The following is a 26,084-nucleotide window of genomic DNA, read 5'->3' on the forward strand; positions in this document are numbered from 1 at the left end:
GTTTATTGCAATCCTCAGGAATTCCAGAAAACCCTTGGAGCCAAGCACTCAGTCTATGATACCACCACTAGAAGTGGACGCTCGCTAAAAGAAAAAGCTACGCTGAGTGATGATATCCAGAAACTTGATGACATGCTCAGTGAGATAAGAGACAAATGGGATACAGTTTGTGGAAAATCAGTGGAAAGGTAAGTACAGAAGATTTCAGATTAGTCACCTCCTAAAAATGATGACGTATGCTACAGTAAAGAAGAATTGTTCATATTCTAACATCTGTTGAAGTATCTCAGGTTGACCAAATTGACATCAGATGAGTAGCAGGAGAGGTGGAGCTTAGACTAAGATCACTTCTTTGTTCAGATTCCATTTTGGGGAATAATGACAGCATCTCATCTGATACCTGATGGTAACCATTAGTGCTTGATGTACGCTATTGACTATAATGGTGTCTGTTAGGTTTCTGTTATGGTGTTTATCAAAAAGTAAGCATAACGCGTTATTCTTTTAGACTTTTTTAACAACATTTGTTAGTCTCCAGTACGGATGGGAACTTGGCCTAAAGAGGATATTTTTATGCCCTGTTTCTTCCACTAATGCTAGTGTCCAGCTGTCACAAGCAACTTTCCTTATAGGAAGTTACATAGATGCTCTAGGATAAAAGTAACGTGTCTAAGGCTATGTGTGCACTAGAAAATGGACTTTTCTTAAGAAAAATCCGCACCCGTGTTTTCTTTGTCGCTCCATTGGGAGACCCAGACAATTGGGTGTATAGCTACTGCCTCCGGAGGCCACACAAAGTATTACACTTTAAAAAGTGTAACCCCTCCCCTCTGCCTATACACCCTCCCGTGCATCACGGGCCCATCAGTTTTTAGCTTTGTGTTGAAGGAGGCACACATGCACACAATGCTCCACATTTTAGTCAGCAGCAGCTGCTGACTATTTCGGATGGAAGAAAAGAGGGCCCTTAACAGGGCCCCCGGCATGCTCCCTGCTCACCCCACTGAGTCGGCGGTGTTGTTCAGGTTGAGGTACCCATTGCGGGTACAGAGGCTGGAGCCCACATGCCGCTTTCCTTCCCCATCCCTTAGGGGCTCTGGGTGAAGTGGGATCCTAACCGGTCATCCAGGCACTGGGACCGGGCTCCCTCCGCAGCCCCTGGTGGTATCTGCCGGACAGGAGACTGAGTATCGTCAGGGACAAGGCCCTGCAACTACAGGTACTCTGTGTCCCCTTTGGGACGGTGCATGGAGCACCTGGGCCTCAGACGCTGCAGCGCCTGCAGTGTTTGTTTTTTGTCCGGGACTACCGCGCCGGCCATGCCTGCTTGTCGGCCGCGGTTTCTACTTTAGTCCCCGGCTTTTGCGGCCTAGTACATTAAACGCCCGCCCACGGGCCTGCCAGTCAGGGGCAAGGGCGGGACGGTCGGGCTGACGCCGACAGTGAGGGCTGGAGCACACATTGCTGTCCTCCTCCCCCCTCACTATTCCCTATGGGGCACCAGATTCCCGCACTTTTGTAAGTCCGCCCACGGCTCCCTCCTCCCCTGTGAACGCCGACAGCCATGTTTTAACACATCCTGCCGGTGGAGGACGTCTGGCTGCAGCTCTGGGAGACCCGAGGCAGAAGGGGAATCTGGTGGCCACACACCGCTGGAGCGGTCGGTAAGCCACACCGGTTACCGGTGCTGGTCCCCCTAGGGTGCTGACCTGTATATAGATACATTATATTTGTATCCTTTTCCGGTTCAGCTGTATTGTTAACTTGTGGCTATATATCCTCAGTGATCACGCTCCTGGGAGACAACAGCATGTCGTTCACAAGGAGCAAGGGGGCCAAGGCACAGGGTTATTTTGCTACCTGTACCTCTTGTGCGGCTATGTTACCTGCAGGTTCCACCTACCCTCACTGTGAGCAATGCTCGGCCCCTGTGGCACTCGCTCAGCCGGAGCCTGAGGCACTAGGGGGTCCCTCGGCCCAGGTAGAACCACCGCCCCCCCCTGTCCAGATGGCAAGGACAGAGTTTGCTGTTTTAGCCGACAAACTCTGAGTCGCTTTCTCATTCCATGACTCAGTCTATGGATAAATGGTCTGTTAAGTTTCTAGAGGTTTTGCAGTCCAGACCGGCCCTTATACAGGCCCCGGGCACTGCGGGATCACCCCCAGGCCCCTCTCGGTCTGCGACTAAGCGTGTTCCTGGTGTGGCCTCTAGTTATTACGTGCAGGACTCCGGCACGGACCGCAGTCCCAGACCGGCTAAGCGGGCTCGCTTAGAATCTTCCCCGACTTCTTCACGCAGTTCGGGGTCTCAGCTTGAGGATTCTCTATAGGAGGAGGCGGAGGTCGCAGCTCAGGACTCTGATCCTGACGTTGCTCTCAATCTGGATACACCTGAAGGGGACGCCATAGTAAATGATCTTATAGCGTCCATCAACCAGGTGCTAGATCTGTCTCCCCCAACTCCGCCTACAGAGGATTCGGCTTCACAACAGGAGAAACACCAGTTTAGGTTTCCTAAACGTACACGGAGTGCTTTCTTCGATCACTCTAACTTTAGAGATGCTGTCCAGAAGCACAGGGTTTTCCCGGACAAGCGCTTTACTAAACGCCTTAATGACACACGTTACCCCTTCCCAGCTGACGTGGTTAAAGGTTGGGCTCAGTGTCCCAAGGTGGATCCTCCAGTCTCTAGACTGGCGGCTAGATCCGTAGTAGCAGTGGCTGACGGTGCATCGCTCAAGGATGCCACTGACAGGCAGATAGAGCTCCTACTGAAATCCATCTATGAAGCCATAGGCGCGTCTTTTGCCCCAGCCTTTGCAGCTGTGTGGGCACTCCAGGCTATCTCAGCTTGTCTGTCTGAGATTAATGCGGTCACCCGTACCGCTGCGCCACAAGTAACATCTTTGACTTCTCAGGCGTCAGTATTTGCATCCTACGCCATGAATGCTGTCCTGGACTCGGCTAGCCGTACAGGGGTAGCATCCGCCAATTCTGTGGCAGTCCGCAGAGCCATGTGGCTACGCGAACGGAAGGCAGACTCTGCTTCCAAAAAGTTCTTGACCGGTTTGCCTTTTTCTGGCGACCGACTGTTTGGCGAGCGGTTGGATGAAATTATTAAGCAATCCAAGGGAAAGGACTCGTCCTTACCCCAGGCCAAACCAAACAGACCTCAGCAACGGAAAGTTCAAGTGAGGTTTCGGTCCTTTCGGCCCTCAGCCAGATCCCAACCCTCCTCGTCCAACAGGCCACAGAAGAGCCAGAGGAACTCTTTTGCATGGCGGTCTAAGTCACGTCCTCCAAAGACCGCTGGAGGCACCGTCTCCAAGGCGGCCTCCTCATGACTTTCGGCCGCCCCAAACCGCATCCTCGGTCGGTGGCAGGCTCTCCCGCTTTTGCGACGCCTGGTGGCCACATGTCCAAGACCGTTGGGTGAGGGACATTCTGTCTCACGGTTACAGGGTAGAGTTCAGCTCTCGTCCTCCGACTCGTTTTTTCAGAACATCTCCGCCCCCCGAGCGGACCGTTGCGCTTTTTCAGGCGGTGGACACTCTGAAAACAGAAGGAGTGGTGATCCCCGTTCCCCTTCAGGAACGCGGTCGCGGTTTTTACTCCAATCTGTTCGTGGTGCCAAAAAAGGACGGCTCATTCCGTCCCGTTTTGGACCTAAAATTGCTCAACAGACGTGACAACCAGGAGGTTTCGCATGGAATCCCTCCGATCTGTCATCGCTTCGATGTCCCAAGGAGACTTTCTAGCATCAATCGACATCAGAGATGCCTATCTCCATGTGCCGATCGCTCAAGAGCATCAACGCTTCCTGCGTTTCGCCATCGGGGACGAACACCTTCAGTTTGTGGCACTGCCTTTCGGCCTGGCGACAGCCCCACGGGTCTTCACCAAGGTCTTGGCATCCGTCGTAGCGATCCTTCACTCTCAGGGCCACTCTGTGATCCCTTACCTAGACGATCTCCTAGTCAAGGCACCCTCACGGGTGGCTTGTCAACACAGTCTGACCGTTGCTCTGGAGACTCTCCAGAGGTTCGGGTGGATCATCAATTTTCCAAAGCCAAAATTGTCTCCGACCCAGTCACTGACGTACCTCGGAATGGAGTTTCATACTCTCTCAGCGATGGTCAAGCTGCCGCTGGACAAACAGCGGTCGCTGCAGACAGGGGTACAATCCCTTCTTCAGGCACAGTCGCACCCCTTGAGGCGCCTCATGCACTTCCTGGGGAAGATGGTGGCAGCAATGGAGGCAGTTCCATTTGTGCAATTTCATCTGCGTCCACTCCAATGGGACATTCTCCGCAAATGGGACAAGAGGCCGACGTCCTTGGACAGGAACGTCTCTCTGTCTCTGGAAGCCAAGACCTCTCTTCAGTGGTGGCTTCTCCCCACTTCTCTGTCGAAAGGAAAATCCTTTCTGCCCCCATCCTGGGCTGTGGTCACGACGGACGCGAGCCTGTCAGGATGGGGAGCATTTTTTCTCCACCACAAGGCTCAGGGAACCTGGACTCCGACAGAGTCCTCCCTTCAGATCAATGTTCTGGAGATAAGGGCAGTGTATCTAGCCCTCAAGGCGTTCCATCGGTGGCTCGAGGGCAGGCAGATCCGCATACAGTCGGACAACGCCACGGCGGTTGCGTACATCAACCACCAGTGCGGCATGCGCAGTCGTCAAGCCTTCCAAGAAGTCCGGCGGATTCTGCTGTGGGCGGAGGCCACAGCCTCCACCATCTCCGCGGTTCACATTCCGGGCGTAGAAAACTGGGAAGCAGACTTCCTCAGTCGCCAGGGCATGGACGCGGGGGAATGGTCTCTCCACCCGGACGTGTTTCAAGAGATCTGTTGCCGCTGGGGAACGCCGGACGTCGATCTCATGGCGTCTCGGCACAGCAACAAGGTCCCGGCATTCATGGCACGGTCTCAGGACCACAGAACTCTGGCGGCGGACGCCTTAGTTCAGGATTGGTCGCAGTTTCAACTGCCTTATGTATTCCCTCCTCTGGCAATGCTGCCCAGAGTGTTGCGCAAGATCAGGTCCGACTGCCGCCGCGCCATCCTCGTCGCTCCAGATTGGCCGAGGCGGTCGTGGTACCCGGATCTGTGGCATTTCACGGTGGGGCAACCGTGGGCACTACCAGACTGACCAGACTTGCTATCTCAAGGGCCATTTTTCCATCTGAATTCTGCGGCCCTCAACCTGACTGTGTGGCCATTGAGTCCTGGCTCTTAGCGTCCTCAGGGTTGTCTCAAGATGTCATTGCCACTATGAGACAGGCCAGGAAGCCAACGTCAGCCAAGATCTATCACAGAACTTGGAGGATCTTCTTAGCCTGGTGCTCTGAGAGGGGGTTTATCCCCTGGCCGTTTGCCTTACCCAGGTTTCTTTCCTTCCTTCAATCGGGATTGGACAAGGGTTTGTCACTCGGCTCTCTCAAAGGTCAAGTCTCGGCGCTTTCCGTGTTTTTTTCAAAAAGCGTCTAGCCAGGCTTCCGCAGGTCCGCATGTTCCTGCAGGGAGTTTGCCACATAGTCCCACCTTACAAGCGTCCGCTGGAACCCTGGGATCTCAACATGGTTCTACGGGCTCTTCAAAAACCACCTTTTGAGCCGCTGCGGGATGTCTCTCTATCACGTCTTTCGCAGAAGGTGGCATTTCTAGTGGCGGTTACTTCACTCCGTAGAGTGTCAGAGCTTGCAGCGCTGTCATGCAAAGGCCCTTTCCTGGTATTTCACCAGGATAAGGTGGTTCTGCGTCCGGTCCCGGACTTTCTCCCTAAGGTGGTGTCCACTTTTCATCTCAATCAGGATATCTCCTTACCTTCATTTTGCCCTCATCCAGTTCACCAATGTGAAAAGGATTTGCATTTGTTAGATCTAGTGAGAGCACTCCGGATCTACGTGTCTCGCACGGCGCCCCTGCGCCGCTCTGATGCGCTCTTTGTCCTTGTCGCTGGCCAGCGTAAGGGGTCGCAGGCTTCCAAGTCTACCTTGGCTCGGTGGATCAAGGAACCGATTTTTGAAGCCTATCGTTCTTCTGGGCTTCCGATTCCTTCAGGGTTGAAAGCCCATTCTACCAGAGCCGTGGGTGCGTCCTGGGCATTGAGGCACCAGGCTACGGCTCAGCAGGTGTGTCAGGCGGCTACCTGGTCGAGTCTGCACACTTTCACGAAACACTATCAGGTGCATACCTATGCTTCGGCAGATGCCAGCCTAGGTAGGCGAGTCCTTCAGGCGGCGGTTGCCCACCTGTAAGAGGGGGCCGTGTTACGGCTCTTTTTATCGAGGTATTCTTTTACCCACCCAGGGACTGCTTTTGGACGTCCCAATTGTCTGGGTCTCCCAATGGAGCGACAAAGAAGGGAATTTTGTTTACTTACCGTAAATTCCTTTTCTTCTAGCTCCTATTGGGAGACCCAGCACCCGCCCCTGTGCCCTTCGGGCATTTGTTCTTTTGTGTACACATGTTGTTCATGTTGAATTGTTCTTTTGGTTCATGGTTTTCAGTTCTCCGAACATCCTTCGGATTGAATTTACCTTAGACCAATTTATAAGTTTTCCTCCTTCCTGCTTTGGCACCAAAACTGATGGGCCCGTGATGCACGGGAGGGTGTATAGGCAGAGGGGAGGGGTTACACTTTTTAAAGTGTAATACTTTGTGTGGCCTCCGGAGGCAGTAGCTATACACCCAATTGTCTGGGTCTCCCAATAGGAGCTAGAAGAAAAGGAATTTACGGTAAGTAAACAAAATTCCCTTCTTTTGCCGCAGTTTGCCGCGTATTTGCTGCGTTTTTTTGCCACGGTTTTTACGTGGGTTGGTCCCTGCGGTTTTTTACCATTATCTATGGCAAAAACCGCAGGTACCTGCAGAAAAGAAGTGACATGCTCATTCTTTTTGAAACCTGTAGGGGAATAAAACGCAATGTGTGCACACCATTTTTTTGTTTTTACCTTAGGTTTTGCTGGTTTTGCTGGGGAAGGACTGCAGAAAGTTAATGAACATTTCCTGCAGCAAAACCGCAGCAAATCCGCGGCAAAAACCGCAGCGTGCGCACAGGGCCTTAGGATAACTTTACTTGTCATGCACAATAATATTAAATGCAGAACTATTGTTTGACCCCTAACTTTGTGTTTTTCAGTTTAATGGTGGTGTGTTTGTCACATTTTCGTACTTCTTTTTTTTGGGCAGGCAAAACAAACTAGAAGAGGCACTACTGTTCTCTGGCCAGTTTACAGATGCTTTGCAGGCCCTCATTGACTGGCTGTACAGAGTGGAGCCACAGCTAGCCGAAGACCAACCTGTGCATGGGGACATTGATATTGTGATGAACCTCCTTGACAACCACAAAGTACTTAATTTACTTGTCCTTAATTTTCTAGATATAATAAATACAGTGTACAAACGCTATGACGTGCTGCGTTTGGCATTTGTTTGTAAAGTAGTTATACGTCTATGCTTTTTTCTCTAGGTTTTTCAGAAAGAGTTGGGCAAACGAAGTAGCAGTATCCAGGCTCTTAAACGTTCGGCTAGAGAGTTAATAGAAGGAAGTCGTGATGACTCTTCTTGGGTGAAGGCCCAGATGCAGGAATTAGGCACCCGCTGGGAAACTGTGTGCACTTTATCTGTGTCCAAACAGACCCGACTAGAAGATGCATTGCACCAGGTGGGTTTAGAGGAATTAGGCATTAGTCATGAAATGTTCTTTTACTGCACTACATTTGTGAGGTCATTTCTGGTGACTTGTTTTATTAATGCAAACTGTAGCATGAGTGCACCTAGCATATTTACTAAAATAAAATGTGATCTGTCTATTAATCTCATAGTGATAATCATTACTGTAGTTTTGGAAAAAATGTAGGCCTCCTACAGACATCTTTCAGTTTTCATGTCCATGTTTCATGAGTGTTTTGGATCTGAGCTTCATCAGTCTTTTCGTTTTTACCGTCAGTGTTTCATCAATGATTTTCACGTATTAACTAAATATAGTGCAAAAGCTTCTCCAATACCAGGGGTCTCAAATTTGGCTGGAAATATATGCCGCACATAAAAAAAAATTGAATTTGGGGGTGGCCACATTGTTTGCAGGACAAAGAATATTGATACCATATTTTTTTTTCTATACACCTTTTTATCACTTTTTAGATTTTTAGTTTATTATATATTTTTTTAAATTATATTCATTGTATTGGTTATGGTATAGTTTTATAGCTTGGTTCGTTATGGATATTTATTATAGTTTATATATAAAACAGCATTAGTGGTAAAAACATTTTTCATACTTTATTTTGAATTTTGTTACTCTTTTTACATTTTATTTCCTTTTTGTAAGTATTATCATCTTACAATTAGCACTATATAGTAATTTTGGCCAACATCTTGGACCCTATATTGTAGTCATGTCTCCAATCCTGGTCCCTATCTTGTAGTTATGTCCCACATCTTGGTCCTCCTTTTGTAGTAATGGGCCCATCCTAATCTTCCTCTTGTAGTAATGCCCCCATCCTGGTCCTCATTGTGTAGTAATGTCCCCCATCCTAGTCTCCTTCTAGTTTTAATGGGCTCCATCCTGGTCTCCTTCTTGTAGTAATGTCCCCATCCTGATCTCCATCTTATAGTAATATCCACTTCTTGGTCCCCATCTTGCAGTAATGTCCCTTCCTAGTCCCTATCTTGTAGTAATATCCCACCCTTTTCCTCTTGTAGTATGGGCCTCCTTCCTAATCCCCATCTTGTAGTAATGTCCCATTCTGGTCCTCATCTTGTAGTAATGTACCCATCCTTGTCCTCTTGTAGTAGGAATGGGCCCTATCCTGGTCCCCTTCTTGTAATAATGTGCTCCATACTGATCCTCTTGTAGTAAATGTACTTCATCCTGGTCCTCTTTTAGTAATGTCCCTTTCTGGTTCCCATCTTGTCGTAATGGCCCTTCCCGGTCCCCATCAGTAATGTCCCATCCTGGCCCCAGTCATGTAGTAATTTCCGCTATATCGTTCTTCACATACACATAAAAAAAAAATCTTCTCACATGTCCTCGGTTGCCTCGGCGTCCTATTTTCTGCACATGCGCCCTGCAGGTTCCATAGACCCCTTGATCATGGCACGTTCTAGGCCAGCCACCAGTCAGAGGCCATTAGCTGATGTCAGCTGCTGGCTTCTGGTTGATCAGCGGCTGGCATTGGTATAGCTGTGCAGAGAGCTTGTCTCTGCGCAGCGCCGGCAATACATTTCGAGTGCACTGAAATAAAGTACTGACGTTGGTGGCCCCCTGGACTGGGCCGCAATCGTCAGTGGTATCTACGGTGCCTGCGGGCCACATGAAGCAGCCTCAGGGGCCGCAAGTGGTCTGTACACTGCGTGTTTGAGACCCCTGTCCTATATATTACAATTTTAATTATGGACAGCCATGCGTGTGTTGTCTATGATTTTGTATAGGTAATTTTGAGCTGTGTCTTTGATTAAAAATAGACCTGTCTCCTTGATCTTTTGGTGAACACACAGACTTGTGACTAGCACCATAGACTATAATGTTTAGTGTTCTATCTGTAAAAACATTCATAGAATAGAACACATAGGTAATTAATTTAACGACATCTTAATATGGCTTAAAGGTGTTTTCTGGTCTAAATCCACAAGTCTGCAGTCTGTCTATGTGGCTGCATATTTATGAATCCTCACATTGCACACATTGTGCGTTGTAAGGATTTGCCACGATCAGAGCCGGTAATGGCGGTCACATAGCTGCGATTTTGCGATATATACACTCCTGGCTAGAATTTGACTAGATGGGCCAGGCCTAGCTCAATACACTTGCATTGAACATCACCATCGGTCTTGGCTCTGACACCAATCCTTACAGCGCACGGTGTATGTATTGTGAGGATTCTTAAGTCTGTACTCACATAGAGTCACTGCAAACTATCAGAAAATTCTGGTGTGTATTTGTTGTGGAGCTAATCCACATGCTTCTACATCCATATACTAGTCACTATGAGCAGACCTAAACCTTTAGTGTAGAGAAGCACCCATAACAATTAACAATGTCTCCGAAGAGAAAAATGGTGCAAATAAGCCAATTAATTAAAACTCAATTTTATTCAAAATTGCCATAAAATATTAAGAGAACGTTAAAAAAGCAAGAAGTCCGACACAGGGATCACCTCACCACAATAATTAAATTCATTAGTTTACAGACATATATAGATTATATTATATGTAATGGTACCATATAGTAACAAAAAGGGCAAGTTAGAAACCTCTAATAGATATAGTATTTATAATTCAATAAATAGCCATATATGACGCCCAAGCATATAATACATACAGGGCTGAGTGCACCTAAATTACTATTAAGGCTATTACCAATGCATATGTTGAAAGTACCAGTGTACCTAATATGATAAAATCACAATAATATATCAAAACCTATGTTGAAGACAATATATGTAACTATTTGGACAAGATCAGTGCAGCAATGAATTGCAGCTTATCTATCTGCTGTAATTACTTATAATGAGTGCTAAGTAGCAAGGTAAGGTACCAACCTATCAATTCCACAGTTTGAGGCCTCCCCGTGTCGCAACGCACGTTTCACCTCTTCATCTTCACCTTCTTTGGTTACGTCCCCTGATGAAGAGGTAAAATGCGCGTTGGGACTGTGAGAGGCCTCACACTGTGGAAATGATATGTTTGTACCTTACCTTGCTACTTAGCACTATGGGCTTATTATATTAGATTACATGGGCATAGTCATTATAATTAATTAGATAAGTTGCAATTCATTGCTGCACTGATCTTTTCCAAATAGTTACATATATTGCCTTCAACATAGGTTTTGATATACTATTGTGATTTTATCATTAGGTACACTGGTACTTTCAACATATGCATTGGTAATAGCCTTATTAATAACTAGAAGGTGGCCCGATTCTGCGCATCGGGGATTCTAGAATTTACGTATTGTGTAGTTAATGTATGATTTTTGTTATATATATATATATATATATATATATATATATATATATACATATATATATATATATATATATATATATATATAGATGTTGTTGTGTGTAGTTACCAAGTGTTTGTGTAGGGCGCTGTACATGTTCTGGGTGTTGTCTGGGTGTGGCGGGGGGTGAGAGCAGTGTTGCGTTGTGTGTGTTGCGTTGTTTGTGGAGCGCTGTGTGTGTGTGTTGCGCGGTTTGTGTGCGTGTGGGGTGTGTGTGTGTTTTGGTGGGAGGTATCTTTTGTGCAATGTGTGTGTTGTGCGGTATGTGCGTATATTTGTGTGTGCCGCACTGTTTGTGTGTTGGGTGTTGTGTGTGTGCGGCGTTGTCTGTGTGTGTGGGTGTCTGTGTAGGGCGGTGTTTGTAGTTCCCAGTGTGTGTGTGGTGTGTTGTGCAGTGCGTGTGTGGGTGTGTGTGTTTTGGGGGGAGGTGTGCACTCCCCATCGTGCTCCATCCCCCATGCTGCGCACCCCCCATCGTGCTCCATCCCCCATGCTGCGCACCCCCCATCGTGCTCCATCCCCCATGCTGCGCACCCCCCATCGTGCTCCATGCCCCATGCTGCGCACCCCCATCGTGCTCCATCCCCCATGCTGCGCACCCCCCATCGTGCTCCATCCCCCATGCTGCGCACTCCCCATCGTGCTCCATCCCCCATGCTGCGCACCCCCCATCGTGCTCCATCCCCCATGCTGCGCACTCCCCATCGTGCTCCATCCCCCATGCTGCGCACTCCCCATCGTGCTCCATCCCCCATGCTGCGCACTCCCCATCGTGCTCCATCCCCAATGCTGCGCACCCCCCATCGTGCTCCACAGTCACACATCAGACAGTATACACGCACACATCTGTGTAGGGCGGTGTTTGTGGTTCCCAGTGTGTGTGTGGTGTGTTGTGCAGTGCGTGTGTGGGTGTGTGTGTGTTTTGGGGGGAGGTGTGCACCCCCCATCGTGCTCCATCCCCCATGCTGCGCACCCCCCCATCGTGCTCCATCCCCCATGCTGCGCACCCCCCATCGTGCTCCATCCCCCATGCTGCGCACCCCCCATCGTGCTCCATGCCCCATGCTGCGCACCCCCCATCGTGCTCCATCCCCCATGCTGCGCAATCCCCATTGTGCTCCATCCCCCATGCTGCGCACCCCCCATCGTGCTCCATCCCCCATGCTGCGCAATCCCCGTCGTGCTCCATCCCCCATGCTGCGCATTCCCCGTCGTGCTCCATCCCCCATGCTGCGCACTCCCCATCGTGCTCCATCCCCCATGCTGCGCACTCCCAAACATGCTCCATCCCCCATGCTGCGCACTCCGAAACGTGCTCCATCCCCCATGCTGCGCACTCCCCATCGTGCTCCATCCCCCATGCTGCACACTCCCCATCGTGCTCCATCCCCCATGCAGCGCACCCCCCATCGTGCTCCATCCCCCATGCTGCGCACCCCCCATCGTGCTCCATCCCCCATGCTGCGCACTCCCCATCGTGCTCCATCCCCCATGCTGGGCACCCCTATCGTGCTCCATCCCCCATGCTGCGCACCCCCCATCGTGCTCCATCCCCCATGCTGCGCACTCCCCATTGTGCTCCATCCCCCATGCTGCGCACTCCCCATTGTGCTCCATCCCCCATGCTGCGCACTCCTCATCGTGCTCTATCCCCCATGCTGCGCACTCACAAACGTGCTCTATCCCCCATGCTGCGCACCCCCATCGTGCTCCATCCCCCATGCTGCGCAATCCCCGTCGTACTCCATCCCCCATGCTGCGCATTCCCCGTCGTGCTCCATCCCCCATGCTGCGCACTCCCCATCGTGCTCCATCCCCCATGCTGCGCACTCCCAAACATGCTCCATCCCCCATGCTGCGCACTCCCAAACGTGCTCCATTCCCCATGCTGCGCACTCCCCATCGTGATCCATCCCCCATGCTGCGCACTCCCCATCGTGCTCCATCCCCCATGCAGCGCACCCCCCATCATGCTCCATCCCCCATGCTGCGCACCCCCCATCGTGCTCCATCCCCCATGCTGCGCACTCCCCATCGTGCTCCATCCCCCATGCTGCGCACCCCCCATCGTGCTCCATCCCCCATGCTGCGCACCCCCATCGTGCTCCATCCCCCATGCTGCGCACCCCCCATCGTGCTACATCCCTCATGCTGCGCACCCCCATCGTGCTCCATCCCCCATGCTGCGCACCCCCCATCGTGCTCCATCCCCCATGCTGCGCACTCCCCATTGTGCTCCATCCCCCATGCTGCGCACTCCCCATTGTGCTCCATCCCCCATGCTGCGCACCCCCCATCGTGCTCCATCCCCCATGCTGCGCACTCCCCATCGTGCTCCATCCCCCATGCTTCGCACCCCCCATCGTGCTCCATCCCTCATGCTGCGCACCCCCATCGTGCTCCATCCCCCATGCTGCGCACCCCCCATCGTGCTCCATCCCCATTGTGCTCCATCCCCCATGCTGCGCACTCCCCATTGTGCTCCATCCCCCATGCTGCGCACTCCTCATCGTGCTCTATCCCCCATGCTGCGCACTCCCAAACGTGCTCTATCCCCCATGCTGCGCACTCCCAAACGTGCTCCATCACCCATGCTGCGCACTCCCCATCGTGCTCCATCCCCATGCTGCGCACCCCCCATCGTGCTCCATCCCCCATGCTGCGCACTCCCAATTGTGCTCCATCCCCCATGCTGCGCACCCCCCATCGTGCTCCATCCCCCATGCTGCGCACTCCCCATCGTGCTCCATCCCCCATGCTGTGCACTCCCCATCGTGCTCCATCCCCCATGCTGCGCACTCCCCATCATGCTCCATCCCCCATGCTGTGCACTCCCCATCGTGCTCCATCCCCCATGCTGCGCACCCCCCATCGTGCTCCACAGTCACACATCAGACAGTATACACGCACACATCTGATCGCATACACTCACACACACACACCCCACTTCTCCCTGTGCCCACCGGTGGGCGGTCCCAGCAGCTGTGCTGCACGCCGTGCTCCTCTGCCGACACTCACAGATCCGATCGCATACACTCACACACACACACTCACACATCAGAACACACTCACACATCTGATCGCATACACTCACACACACACACTGACGATATCGCACATACGCGCTCACACAATCACAACATCCGGAGATACCACATGCTTCCGGCCATGTGATCCTCCGGCAGGTCCTGGAAGGTCACTGCACGCATAGGATCGCCGCCGAGAAGCAACCAATATCACGGGATGTTGTGAGTGTGTGGATGCGATCTGATGTGTGTGTGAGAGAGTGTGATCTGATGTGTGTGTGTGTGTCTGTTCTTATGTGTGTGCGTGTGTGTGTGTTCCACCGCTGCAGGACGTGGATGCGATCTGATTTGTGTGTGAGAGTGAGTGTGATCTGATGTGTGTGTGTGTGTCTGTTCTTATGTGTGTGCGTGTGTGTGTGTTCCGCCGCTGCAGGACCTTGATGCGCTCACCTCGGGGCGAGAGGCCAATCCGTGCGGGGGGCGGAGCCGAGGCAGGCGGCTAATCCGTGCGGGGAGGAGGAGCCGAGGCGAGCGGCCAATCCGTGCGGGGGGGCGGGGCCATGGCAAGCCCAGCGGCCAATCCACTGTTTGTCACCGTAAGGACATGGCCAATCCGTACGGGGGGGCGGAGCCGAGGCGAGGCGAGCGGCCAATCCGTGCGGGGGGGAGAAGCCGAGGAGAGCGGCCAATCCGTGCGGGGGGGGGCGGCCAATCCGCTGTTTGTCACCGTAAGGAGACAATTTTGGAGCAAGACAGACAGACAGACAGAATAAGGCAATTTATATATATAGATTTAGATGCACTCAGCACAGGTAAATGTGTATCATATGATTGTGCATAATATATGGCTATTTTACTATTGAATTATATATACTATATCTATTAGAGGTTTCTAACTTGCCCCTTTTATTAGTATATGGTACCATCACATATAATATAATCTATATATGTAAACTAATGAATTTAATGATTGTTGTGAGGTAATCCCTGTTTCGGAGTTCTTGGTTTTTTTAATGTTCTCAATATTTTATGGTAATTTTGAATAAAATTGATTTTTAATTAATTGGGTTATTTGCACCATTTTTCTCTTCAGAGACATTGTTAATGCTTCTTCTTGCAGTAGTTTTGGGGCAATGCAGCAGGAAATCAGGTCTATTAGTGATACGACACTTAAAGAAGCAATTTTGGATTCCCTAACTGAAAGATGTGAGCACATGAATGACAACACAGTTTTTTCCAGTGAAAACAGTGAGATGCATTAGGTAGCCATTTTTCTTGTGGGCTGTGCAGAAATTATATGCTAAAATGCTTGTGAAATAACTGTCTAACAATATGCTCAAATTCTTTGAAGTGGGGTTTAGTGTTATATAAAGTAGAGGAAATGATTATTCTTCTGGACATGTAGTTTGATCATAAGCGACCTGCATGTAAGATACTGTATTATCAAATGATGCGTTATTGCAGGCAGAGGAGTTTCATGCTGCAGTACACACCCTGCTGGAATGGCTGGCAGAAGCAGAGCAAGCATTGAGATTTCATGGCCTTCTCCCAGATGATGAAGAGTCCCTGAAGACCCTAATCGACCAGCACAAGGTGAGAAGACAGCAGCCCTGGAGTTCAGTCTGTGTAAAGCTTACTTGCACTGAAAGATTAACGTCTCTCTGGTTGTGCATATGAGAACATAAACCCATGGGCAATAAAGCGTTCCTCAGCTTCCAGGACGTCTTTATTAGGGAAAGGCATGTGAAATGACAACATGCGTGCTGTTTATCTTGGAACTGCAGTAGAGGGTGGAAAGAAAATAGAAGTGTTACTCCAATATTTTTCAGGCTTCATCTCCTCATTATCCGATAACATTTCCTCACGGCTATTCTTCTCTTAGGAGGGCTAGCATTTTTGGACAGGTTGGCACAGTTCCCTGCTCGAATTTTTGTTTGTTCCACTTCCACGTGATTTGTAGTATTTGAGGTTGTCATGGAGAGTATTTCGTCATTGATTAGATAATATGAATTGCTCAGTCTGTGCTAAAATTAATTTCCTGTGGAAAAATAACTGCAGACAGGTCTTTATTTTCTGATAAAACTACTATTAACAACCACAAGTCATCATATGATAATATTAATGAACCCAGGGCTGGTCTCGGGGGGGGCCCATCCTGTGCAGCTGCACATGGCACATCTCTTGTCTGAACTAAAGGTGGCGCTATTGATCCTGATGTCCTGGGCGCCTTGAATGTTCAGTGCTGATCAGTGCATGATTTTATGAAAAGACAACTATAACACTTATTAATTCAGTACTTGGTGATTGGTAGTTTTCTTTTGGCACCCACAACAATGGTATCTTTTTTTCCACCGTTTTATTATCTGGGAATTATGTAACACCCTATACGTGGATATGAATATGTGTGATATATGTAATCTCTTACTAGTAAAGCAGTGCATCCTAGCCATTCGGCTAGTTACTCAGGGTTTGCCAGAAGTTATGTAATGCAAAATATTTCATAACCTAATTTCCTGAAAGGCTTCCACATCCCGCCAGCTTCAGTGCATCAGCACCAGAGGCAAAGCTGCCCTATATAACAACATCAGAGATCACACAGTTCACGCCAGCAGCGTGATAATGCTGTTAAAGGGGTTGTTCACTACTAAGATAACCCCTTCATAATCCCTATGTTTCGCCACAGTAAAATATTAACACTTATACTCAACACCGGTGCTATTCCCTCAGTGTTGGCACTGGCTTTCCAGAGGATCATGTGACATTGTTATGACACACGATCCCTGCATCTTCACTCTCCCCTCATTCAGATGTAATTGACATCCGGTGGATGTGAGAGAACAGCCACAAGTCTCGCTTCCTGATTTGTCCAAAGGAACAGTGACGCTAGCGCTAATTGGCCGCTGGGATCGCATAACATAACAATGTCACGTGATCCTCAGGAGAGCCAGTGCTGACACCCCTGGAGTGGCGACAGCACTGGAGGTGAGTAAAAGGGTTATTATTTTACTGTAGTATAATGAACACTAAAATTTGGTCAGTACATTGCAAATACTATTTAATCTATGGTGTTGAGTTACCCGTAGAGCTTCGTGAAGAAAAGCAAGAAATGTATTTAGTAATTATTGTAAGCACAATAGACTTTTTTTTTCTAAATTATACTACTTACTAGAAACCTTTCTTGGTGCCCTGATGTGATTGTACGCTGTTTATTCCTGGAATCCTGACAGTGTTTGATGCTCCTGTAATTTATAGGAAAACTACAGTCTACACAGAATGTAAAATTCAGCATTGTCCATGTGTTTTTCATGACTTATCTCCATTTGTCTTGTTTAAGGAATTCATGAGAAAAGTGGAGGAGAAAAGATCAGAACTGATTAAAGGAGCGAGTATGGGAGAAGCTATTCTTACAATTTGTCACCCAGACTCTATTACTACAATAAAGCACTGGATAACTATCATTAAAGCCAGATTTGAGGAGGTAACGTGTGCATGTGGTCTCTGTACATGGTGGCTTGTTTTCAAAGTTGGATGGCTCTAATGAGTGAAGCCATTTAAAAAATACGGTTTCGAAATGAAACGCTCTACTCGTAAGAATTTTTTTTCACCCTAATTTGTGATAGATTTGACTGAATATAAAGATAGACGGCTGAAAAATTTAGAAAATTCACAAGTATTTGTGCTTTTTTGTAAGGTGTTAACATGGGCAAAACAGCATCAACAGAGGCTGACTGTTGCTTTGGAAGACTTAGTAGCCAAAAAAGAGCTTCTGGAGTCTTTGCTCCAGTGGTTACAATGGGCAGAAACAACACTCAATGAAAAAAACAAGGAGGAGATCCCGGAGGAGATAGATGAGGTTAAAGCTCTGATTGAAGAGCACCAGGTACGATAACTTCCACTGATTAATGTATGTGCTCCGTTGTTCATTTTCTGCTACATTTCAATTAACTGGTATTATTTTCAGACTTTTATGGAAGAAATGACTAGGAAACAGCCAGATGTAGATAAAGTTACAAAGACTTATAAAAGGAAAGCTGCCGAGTCTACGTCAGGTCAATCTCAAATCCCTGTCTTTGGCAAAGGAAGAACAGACCGTAAGTATTAAAGAGCTGCACAAATCATGGCTATAGTTAGCTATGTAGTTAAAGTCCCTCTGCTTATAACTATAGGAAAGAGATTGTAATCAGTATCCTGAATTACATCAGTCCTGGAAATTCCTATCTGAGTATAATGGTGACATTTCTTTAAAAGTTCATATTCCACATAAGTATTTGGGTTCTGCTATATACCGTATTTTCGGATTATAAGACGCACTTTTCCTCCCAAAAATGTGGGAGGAAAATGAGGAGTGCATCTTAAAATCCGAATATAGCTCACCGGGAGGTTAATTGGCGGGGGGCTGTCTGTGTGGCTCTGTGTGCAGGCAGCCAGGTGCGTGCGGGCGTCCAGGTGCCTGTCCTTGCGGGCAGCTGGCTGTCTCTTTATCCCGGTGGCCGGCTGCCTCTCTCTGCGGGTGGGCGGGCGGCCTGCTGGCTGCCACTCACTCTGTGTGGCCGGGCGGGCGGCCAGGTGGCTGTGCAGACTGCAGTGGCTGTGCGGCTGGTATGTTAGTCTGTCTACGGTCCCGGTTTCAAATGATGGCGCCAGGAGTCAGCACGTGCGCAGATGGAGCTCTTGGATGAGAGCTCCATCTGCCCACGTGCCGCTTCGGGCGCCATTTCTTTGAAGCCCGGACTGCGTACAGACTGGGACACTCGCTACCGCCGCTGCCACCACTGACCCGCCACCACCACTGACCCGCTGCTGCCACCACTGACCCGCTGCCAGCACAGCCTCTGCCTCCTGTGACCCTGCTTCACCACTGCTGCCGCCCCCTCCAGTAAGACAACACCGGAGTATAAGACGGACCCCATTTTTCTTTTTTACCTTTTTTTATCTCTAAATTTGGGGTGCGTCTTATAATCCGGTGTGTCTTATAAAACGAAAAATACGGTACATATGCCTGTCTGGCCATATGTCAATCCGTTTACTAAGTTTTTATATAAGGTGTTCATGTCTGGGTTATCACATCCTTAAAGAGTAACTGTTGTTTGGATTTTTATTCTCATAAATCAATGATACAGGTGAAAACAAGAAACCATGTAATATATCTCATCAGCAAAATCTGCTTTGTTCTTGTCACGTATACACAATAGACTTCTGGGAACTACCTGGGAAGGTAGTTAGCAGATAGATCAAAAGAGGGCGGTAGGGTAGATAAACCGTCTAGAGCAGAGGATTCCCTAACAGAGGCAATAGTCAGGATGCTGGATCACAACATGAGGTCTCGTCAGTACACAGGGAAAAAGCAAGACGTAGTCAGGTGGAAGCAAGGAGTCGGTAGCCAGGAAGTCAAGAGCACAGAAGTGGGGAGGACAGGAAAGAGGACAGAAACGGAAACTAAGGTGTGTTGACGGGGAATAGACAAGGAGACAGACTAGCAGGGAAATGAAGGGAGACAGTGGAAGAGACACTGACAGGATGGGAACAGAGGTCAACAACAGGTCAGGTGGGAGCAGGGCAGACAACAGGTCACTCACGAGCAGAACGCAGCAAAGCCGGAAATATCACTGGCGTAGTTCTGGAGGTGCAATGCCAAAATATAGTGCCCTGAGCTCCGGAACGAGGCAGGAAGAATTAACCCCTAACGTGACATGTATCTGAGGGGGATACTAGCAAAGGCTCAGCCGCAGCTGAGCCAGGAATAAATCATAGCAGTTCTCTTCCTGGACTGATCTTGCATTGTCAATGTTCTCAAATCATAGCTAAAATATGTCTACATTGAGAACAGACTTACTTGTCATTACTGAGATAGGGGATGGCAGTTGATGCTCTTAAAGTTCTATGAACCCATATGAACTAGCAGCAGAATGTCTGTGTCTGCGTCTCTCCATAGAATTTAAAAAAAGCACTAACTATCATCTCCTATCTCAGTAATTTGATAATAGAAATGGATATATGGATAATTCTGCTGCGCTGCTGGTCAAGAAGATATCCAATAGAGATGGTGGTGTTGAACAAAGAACAGTTTTGTTAATCTACGTGTTTCAGAGATAAACAAACTCCTTCATCAGGAAAAAACAATTCAAATGTGTAGATTAACAAAAATGTCCTTTGTTCAATGCCATAATTTCCTTCGGATATCTTGTTGACCAGCAGCGCAGCAGAATTATCCTCATATTCCTTTCCGCTATTGCATTTACATCTGGTTTTACTCCAGCAGTAGCTGGTATCTATGCCTACATAGGATTTATTCCTGGCACAAGCCAGACAGGTGATCAATACCATACTATCTACAAAGCTTATTTCTCTTAGAAGATATATTACAAAATTGCTTATTTTCATGTGTAACTTTTTAAGTGCAGATTGCATTGTATTGTTCACTAATGTACAGGTTTTGTGCACAATCCATATTCAATTTTGAGAAATCATATAATTTTATTTGAGTTTTCAGAAAAATAAATATATTCTGTTTTTTAACAGGAAAACGCTCCCCTACTCCTAGCTTGTATCCATCTGGTTCACAAACATCAATTGAGACTAAAAACCCAAGAGTCAACTTACTGGTCGGCAAATGGCAACAAGTTTGGCTTTTGGCATTGGAGAGAAGGAGAAACTTGAATGACGCCTTGGATAGGCTGGAGGAGGTACCTTATATACCCATGTCATAAATAGTCCATTTCTTTCAGTAAAACAGTGGAGTCCAGATATCTTGTATGTACTTAGATAAAAGTCTACAAGCAAGACACAGCAGTATTAGAAAATATAGATTTAACCCCTTAACGACCCATGACGTACTGGGTACGTCATGGTGACATGGTGCTTAATGACCCATGACGTACCCAGTACGTCATGGCGAAATCGCGGCCCCGGAGCCCCGGTGAGTGTGATCGGTTCACATAAACCTTAGATTCGGGGAGGAGAGGACATCTGCCTGACCTCAGGAGGGGTGGTGTCTTCCCCCCCGGACCTACGGAGGCTGTGATTGGCTGACGAACGCCGCTCATCCAATCACAGCCACTGTAATGTTTCAGCCATAGAAAATGGTTGAAACATTGAAATCCAGCCATGATCAGTGCAGCTATAGCACTGATCATTGGCTGGAGCTGGGTGATCGCTGTTTCACCCGTCCCCAGCTCTGATTGGAGAGACCGGCCTTGTGACCGATCTCTCCAATCACCATGTATCTGGGGCCGGTGACCGCTCCCCTCAGCTTCACTCCGTCCGTTGAAGGCAGCTGAGGAGAGCGATCCCTGTAAGTGCCCTGGTAAGCCGCTGCCCCCCCCCCCAATCGTCCGTCCTGCCCCCGATCCCCTGCCACCGTCGGGGATCTCCTCTATCTGCTGCAGCCCCCTCAATCTGCCACCGCTCTACCCCATCAGCCGCTGCCCCCCTCCGTGAGCTGCTGCCCACTCTCTCCCATCCTCATCTGCTGCCCCCTCCACGATCTCTCACCCTCCGCGATCTGCTGCCTGCTCTCTCCCAGCTCACCCTCCGCGATCTGCTGCCCACTCTCTCCCAGCTCACCCTCCGCGATCTGCTCCCTGCTCCCTCCCAGCTCACCCTCCGCGATCTGCTGCCCGCTCTCTCCCAGCTCACCCTCTGTGATCTGCTCCCCGCTCTCTCCCATCTCACCGCCCCCGATCTGCCCGCTCTCCCATCTCACCCTCCACAATCTGCTGTCTGCTCTCTCCCATCTCACCCTCCCCAATCTGCTGCCTGCTCTCCACCATCTCACCCTCCCCAATCTGCTGCCCCCTCCACCATCTCCCACCCGCCGCGATCTGCTGCCCGCTCTCCACCATTCACCCTCCCCGATCTGCTGCCCGCTCTCTCCCATCTCCCACCCTCCCCGATCTGCTGCCCGCTCTCTCCCATTTCACCCTACCCGATCTGCTGCCCGCTCCACCATCTCTCACCCTCCCTGATCTGCTGCCCGCTCTCTCCCATCTCTCACCCTCCCTGATCTGCTGCCCACTCTCCCTCATAAGTCGCTGCTCCCCTTCCTGATCTGTTGCCCCCTCTCTCACCCTCCCTGATCTGCTGCCCACTCTCCCTCATCTGCCGCTGCCCCCCTCCCTAAACTGCTGCCCCCTCTCACCCTCCCTGATCTGCTGCTCCCTCCACCCCCTCTCACCCTCCCTGATCTGCTGCCCCCTCCACCCCCTCCCTGATCTGCTGCCCCCCCCTCTCACCTTTCCCAATCTACTGCCCCCTCCACCCCCTCTCACCCTCCCTGATCTACTGCCCCCTCCACCCCTCCCTGATCTGCTGCCCCCCTCACCCTCCCCAATCTGCTGCCCCCTCCACCCCCTCTCACCCTCCCCAATCTGCTGCGTCCTCCACCCCCTCTCACCCTCCCTGATCTGTTGCCCCCTCCACCTCCTCCCTGATCTGCTGCCCCCCCTCACCCTCCCCAATCTGCTGCCCCCTCCACCCCCTCTCACCCTCCCCAATTTGCTGCCCCCTCCACCACCTCTCACCCTGATCTGCTGTCCACCCTCTCCCATCCTCCACCGCTCCTTCATCCACCGCGCCCTCTCCCATCCTCTGCTGCCCTCTCTCCCATCCTCCGCTGCCCTCTACCATCCTCTGCCGCGCACTCTCCCATCCTCCATCCAGCTTTTTTTCCATCCCACCTAGCCTACCCCCCCTTTTTGCTGCACATCCGTGCGTGCGTCCTGATTTTTTTTTAATGTAAACTAAGAAATACAAATAAACTTAGTTTAGGGCCAGTAAAATTATACTGTAGTAATCGTCAACTACAGCATTTTTTACTGAATATTGTCAGCCCAATGTCACACGTGACAGCGATGCACGAGTCTCATATTGCATTATCCGGCACAGTCGTTCTCTTCCAGACAGGAGTGTGCGGCTGTGCCGGATGATGCGGTGTGAGATTCGTGCATCGCTCTCACGTGTGGCACTTGCCTTAGTGTCAGTTGCAGGCGCTCATGTTATTTTTTTTTTTTATTTTATTTTTTTTCACTGCCGTCCGTATTTTTTATTTCGCCAAACTAATTTTTTTGTATGTGGGGGGTCTAGTTTCCAAAATGGAGTCACATTTGGGGGATCTCCATTGCTTAGGCACCTCAGGGGGGTCTCCAAATGCAACATGGCGTCTGCTAATAATTCCAACCAATTTTGCTGTGGGGTTAATACAGTTAGGTCCAGAAATATTTGGACAGTGACACAATTTTCGCGAGTTGGGCTCTGCATGCCACCACATTGGATTTGAAATGAAATCTCCACAACAGAATTCAAGTGCAGATTGTAACGTTTAATTTGAAGGTTTGAACAAAAATATCTGATAGAAATTGTAGGAATTGTACACATTTCTTTACAAACACTCCACATTTTAGGAGGTCAAAAGTAATTGGACAAATAAACCAAACCCAAACAAAATATTTTTATTTTCAATATTTTGTTGCGAATCCTTTGGAGGCAATCACTGCCTTAAGTCTGGAACCCATGGACATCACCAAACGCTGGGTTTCCTCCTTCTTAATACTTTGCCAGGCCTTTACAGCCGCAGCCTTCAGGTCTTGCTTGTTTGTGGGTCTTTCCGTCTTAAGTCTGGATTTGAGCAAGTGAAATGCATGCTCAATTGGGTTAAGATCTGGTGATTGACTTGGCCATTGCAGAATGTTCCACTTTTTTGCACTCATGAACTCCTGGGTAGCTTTGGCTGTATGCTTGGGGTCATTGTCCATCTGTACTATGAAGCGCCGTCCGATCAACTTTGCGGCATTTGGCTGAATCTGGGCTGAAAGTATATCCCGGTACACTTCAGAATTCATCCGGCTACTCTTGTCTGCTGTTATGTCATCGATAAACACAAGTGACCCAGTGCCATTGAAAGCCATTCATGCCCATGCCATCACGTTGCCTCCACCATGTTTTACAGAGGATGTGGTGTGCCTTGGATCATGTGCCGTTCCCTTTCTTCTCCAAACTTTTTTCTTCCCATCATTCTGGTACAGGTTGATCTTTGTCTCATCTGTCCATAGAATACTTTTCCAGAACTGAGCTGGCTTCATGAGGTGTTTTTCAGCAAATTTAACTCTGGCCTGTCTATTTTTGGAATTGATGAATGGTTTGCATCTAGATGTGAACCCTTTTTATTTCCTTTCATGGAGTCTTCTCTTTACTGTTGACTTAGAGACAGATACACCTACTTCACTGAGAGTGTTCTGGACTTCAGTTGATGTTGTGAACGGGTTCTTCTTCACCAAAGAAAGTATGCGGCGATCATCCACCACTGTTGTCATCCGTGGACGCCCAGGCCTTTTTAAGTTCCCAAGCTCACCAGTCAATTCCTTTTTTCTCAGAATGTACCCGACTGTTGATTTTGCTACTCCAAGCATGTCTGCTATCTCTCTGATGGATTTTTTCTTTTTTTTCAGCCTCAGGATGTTCTGCTTCACCTCAATTGAGAGTTCCTTAGACCGCATGTTGTCTGGTCTCAGCAACAGCTTCCAAATGCAAAACCACACACCTGTAATCAACCCCAGACCTTTTAACTACTTCATTGATTACAGGTTAACGAGGGAGACGCCTTCAGAGTTAATTGTAGTCCTTAGAGTCCCTTGTCCAATTACTTTTGGTCCCTAGAAAAAGAGGAGGCTATGCATTACAGAGCTATGATTCCTAAACCCTTTCTCCGATTTGGATGTGAAAACTCTCATATTGCAGCTGGGAGTGTGCACTTTCAGCCCATATTATATATATAATTGTATTTCTGAACATGTTTTTGTAAACAGCTAAAATAAGAAAACTTGTGTCACTGTCCAAATATTTCTGGACCTAACTGTATATTTTTGAGTCAATTTTGCTGTGAAATGGCGCCCCGCCGTGCGCCCAAAAAATTAATTTCCACCACATATGAGGTATCTGTGTATTCAAGAGAAATAGCAAAATACATTTTATGGTGCATTTTTTCCTGATACCCTTGTGAAAAAAAAGCTACCTGGTTGAAATAATAATTTCGTGGTAAAAAAAATATATATATATTTTCACGGCTTAACATTACAAACTTTTGTGAAGCCTCTAGGGGTTCAAAGTGCTCACTAAACAACTAGATAAATTCCATGAGGGGTCTAGTTTCCAAAATGGGGTCACTTGTGGGAGAGCTCCATTGTTTAGGCACCGCAGAGGGTCTCCAAATGCAACATCACATCCGCTAATGATTCCAGACAATTTTGCTTTAAAAAAATCAAATGATGCTCCTTCTCTTCAGAGTCCTGCCGTGCGCCCAAACAATTGATTTCCATCACATATGAGATATCTGTGTAATCAGGAGAAATTGCACAATTAATTTTATGGTGCATTTTTTCCTGATACCCTTGTGAAAATGCTAAACTTTATGGCTAAAGTAACATTTTTGTGTAAAATTTTCACATTGCTTTGGTAGCTGTGAAGCTCCTAAAGGGTTAATAAACTTCTTGGATGTGGTTTTGAGCAGAGTGAGGGGTGCAGATTTTAGAATGGGGTCACTTTTGGGTATTTTCTGTTGCCTAGGTTTCTCAAATCACTCCAAATGTGATGTGGTACCCAAAATTTTTTTTTTGTAAATTTTGTTGGAGAAATTGCTGATGAAGTTTGACCCCTTCTAACTTCCTAACGGAAAAAAAAATTGCTTCGAAAATTGCGATGCTGTAAAGTAGACATGTGGGAAATGTTATTTAGTAACTATTTTGTGTGACATATCTCTCAGATTTATGGGTATAAAATTTCAAATTTTGAAAATTGCGACATTTTTGCCAAATTTCTGAAATTTTCACAAATAAACGCAAAAAATATCGGTCTAAATTTACCACTGACATGAAGTACAATATGTCACGAAAAAACAATGTCAGAATCGCCAGGATCCGTTGAAGTGTTCCAGAGTTATAACCTCATAAAGTGACACTGGTCAAAATTGCAAAAAATGGCCGGGTCTTTAAGGTGAAAACAGGCTGGGGGCTGAAGGGGTTAAAAACCTTTGAGATAAATATTGAGGAACTGCA

General features: G+C 48.5%; 1 protein-coding gene across 21 annotated transcripts in view; it reads left to right on the plus strand.

Moving 5' to 3' along the window:
• Window positions 1-26,084, plus strand: part of DST (dystonin) — an 879,552-nt gene that overhangs the window by 815,430 nt on the left and 38,038 nt on the right. For all 21 annotated transcript variants that reach the window (XM_075340270.1, XM_075340271.1, XM_075340278.1 and 18 more), the window contains 8 exons: window positions 19-188; window positions 7,195-7,354; window positions 7,475-7,669; window positions 15,505-15,633; window positions 17,375-17,518; window positions 17,732-17,920; window positions 18,002-18,131; window positions 20,560-20,723. In XM_075340270.1, coding sequence (XP_075196385.1) covers window positions 19-188; window positions 7,195-7,354; window positions 7,475-7,669; window positions 15,505-15,633; window positions 17,375-17,518; window positions 17,732-17,920; window positions 18,002-18,131; window positions 20,560-20,723 — 1,281 coding nt within the window. The remainder of the gene's footprint in view (window positions 1-18; window positions 189-7,194; window positions 7,355-7,474; window positions 7,670-15,504; window positions 15,634-17,374; window positions 17,519-17,731; window positions 17,921-18,001; window positions 18,132-20,559; window positions 20,724-26,084) is intronic.

Source organism: Anomaloglossus baeobatrachus, chromosome 3 (assembly GCF_048569485.1).
Source record: "Anomaloglossus baeobatrachus isolate aAnoBae1 chromosome 3, aAnoBae1.hap1, whole genome shotgun sequence".
NCBI lineage: Eukaryota > Metazoa > Chordata > Amphibia > Anura > Aromobatidae > Anomaloglossus > Anomaloglossus baeobatrachus.